This window comes from Entamoeba invadens (genome assembly GCF_000330505.1).
Source record: "Entamoeba invadens IP1 unplaced genomic scaffold scaff_1105074725289, whole genome shotgun sequence".
Lineage (NCBI taxonomy): Eukaryota > Evosea > Mastigamoebida > Endamoebidae > Entamoeba > Entamoeba invadens.
This window is the reverse complement of record NW_004191723.1, coordinates 40,660-42,954: the sequence shown is the minus strand read 5'-3', so window position 1 is coordinate 42,954 and position 2,295 is coordinate 40,660. Positions and strand designations below refer to the sequence as shown.

Sequence of the window (2,295 nt, the reverse complement as noted above, 5' to 3'; positions counted from 1 at the left end):
GAAATAATAACACAAAGAGAACTCCATTTCACCAAATTCCCAAATAACTCGTATTTTTAATGTGTATTCAACCAAGAATAGATTTGATTTGGCAAACTCGGCGATTATTCTTATAATCGGTTAGTTTGCCCAGTTGAATTTAGTTCAATTTTGCATAAGTGCATTTTATGTACATATTTTTGAAAATTCTGGTAAATATGAATTATGACCAAAAAGAAACGATTTTTCCAGCAACAAAATAATTTTTAAAAAGTCCAAATAATGTATTGAAATATTTTTAAAAGGGAAACGAATAACAAAAAAAAACGCCAAGATATGAAAAACAAAAATTTAACACTATTACGACTTAATGAAACAAAAGAAACTTTAAATGCCAAACCAACTCTTATCCCAACTCACTTTATTTACCAAATGTATATACTTCCTTGACAGCCGTATTTTGAAATGTTATTTCTTTTGAATGAAAAAGTCTTTTTGTGTTATAATTTAAGTGAACTTAAAAATCAAAGCGATGGGTGTAAAACTTGAGTTAGTGTACTTGCTTAAAGTTGTCATGAAATTTTTGACGAAGGAAGATCTGTTAACTTTTATGTCTGTAAACCACAAATGTCATGAGACCCTCAAAGCACTCAAAGTGAACCCAAAAGTGATCAACAGCCCCACAATTCGGTGGTTTTTCAAACATTTCAGTCCAGACACTTTCGACTCAGCTTTTCTTGACTTTGAAGTTGAGCGTTTCATTGAAAACGTAAAGTTCTTTCGTAATGTCAATCTTTATTATTGCTATAAAGATGGTCGTTTCAATGAAAAATTCTGTGCCCAACTCTTTCCAAAAATCACTCGTTTGACGTTTTATTCGTTTGAAGATCCGGTAGTTATGGAAATGAACAAAGAGTTAATTAAAAACTCAAAATTATTTTCCTCATTGTATTATTTAGATGGCGACCTCCAACTAATCGCGCAATTCCTTGAAAATTACACTGAAAATGGGAAGGAGAAGTATTTACACTTACCCACTTTTATCGTAGCAAACACTTTAAATTCCCTTCAAATTCCAAACACTTATCAAACACAAAAATTGATTGAGACAATTGAGGCAAACGTTCCGAAAAATGATTGTGTTAACATCTGCATTTGCATGTATGAGCAACCAAAAGACGAACACTTGCTCGATATCTTCAAGACTTCGAATTATTACTATCTCTGCGCCCGAAGTGGGATGTGTCAAAAGTGGAATGACAAAATCGTTTGCAACAGTGGAGTTGTCTATATTGATGGCAATGTTGAAGGGGATATTATGAATGGGATGATCAATAAAACATATGCCAATGTAGTGTATCACAGATTTGATAATGCACAAGCAACAGTGACGTGGAACATCCCCGACTGTGTTAAAAAACTCTGTTGGAATCGGTCGAATAATTCGGACCATGCAAATGTTTTAAAGCCAACAATAGTGCCAAATATAGCGTGTTTATGGCTGAAGGTGTTGTCGATAGCGCAGTCTGAATGTCTTTGTTTTCAAAATGATTTTCAGTGTTTAGAGAAAGTTGAGGTGACCTTATCTGCAAATATTTCTTTTGGAAAAGAGTGTAAATTGGGGAAGGTGACTTTTATAGGCATTACCTCGTCCAACGACTTTAAAGTGAACACTTCATTACCTTTACTGAGTAAACTTAAAATCACAACAAGTACAAATATTAACTTAGCAGCTACGCAACTTCTAAAATTAAAGGAATTGTATTTTATCAACTGCAATTCCATTGTTCTTCCTTCAATTTCATTCGAGAATAAGATAGTCCAAATTGTAGACACTAAGAACGTCAAATTCGATAATGGAAATAACCCGATCGCCTTTTTGGACCTCAGTTTGGACTATTTTAATACCACAATTAACAAAAGTCTCCAAATACCCTTCACTGTTTTGGAAGCAAATGAGTGGAAAATGGTCAAATTCATGCCCATGTCAAACCGAGTCGAAGTTCGCGATAATGAGCTGTTCCGGTTAGAGTCGTTGAAGGATGAGGAATACGACATGCTGATTAGTATGAACTTTTACAACGAAAGTGAAAAAGACAAATATATGAAATGCAAAAAGCCTACAACTTTCACTAAAACTGGTCTTCCAAGTTGTCCCGAAGACGACGATTATGTTCTTGTCAAAAGATGCGATACTTTGAAATCACCGTAATAGTTTCAGTTGGGTGAGCATCGGGTTGATGACGTTGACACGTTCTCTTCGTCCAAACGAGCAAGTTGGGTGGAGCGAAGGAGTATCGGGTATCATGCGGACGA

At 34.9% G+C, this 2,295-nt stretch overlaps 1 protein-coding gene across 1 annotated transcript; it reads left to right on the top strand.

The window, feature by feature from the left end:
* Nucleotides 1–511: 511 nt before the first annotated feature.
* Nucleotides 512–2,295, top strand: EIN_278300 (hypothetical protein; the record flags this gene model as incomplete). The annotated part of the gene is made up of 2 exons (XM_004183648.1): nucleotides 512–2,152; nucleotides 2,195–2,295. Coding segments are annotated over 2 exons (1,742 nt in total), but the record flags the coding sequence as incomplete, so codon positions are not given.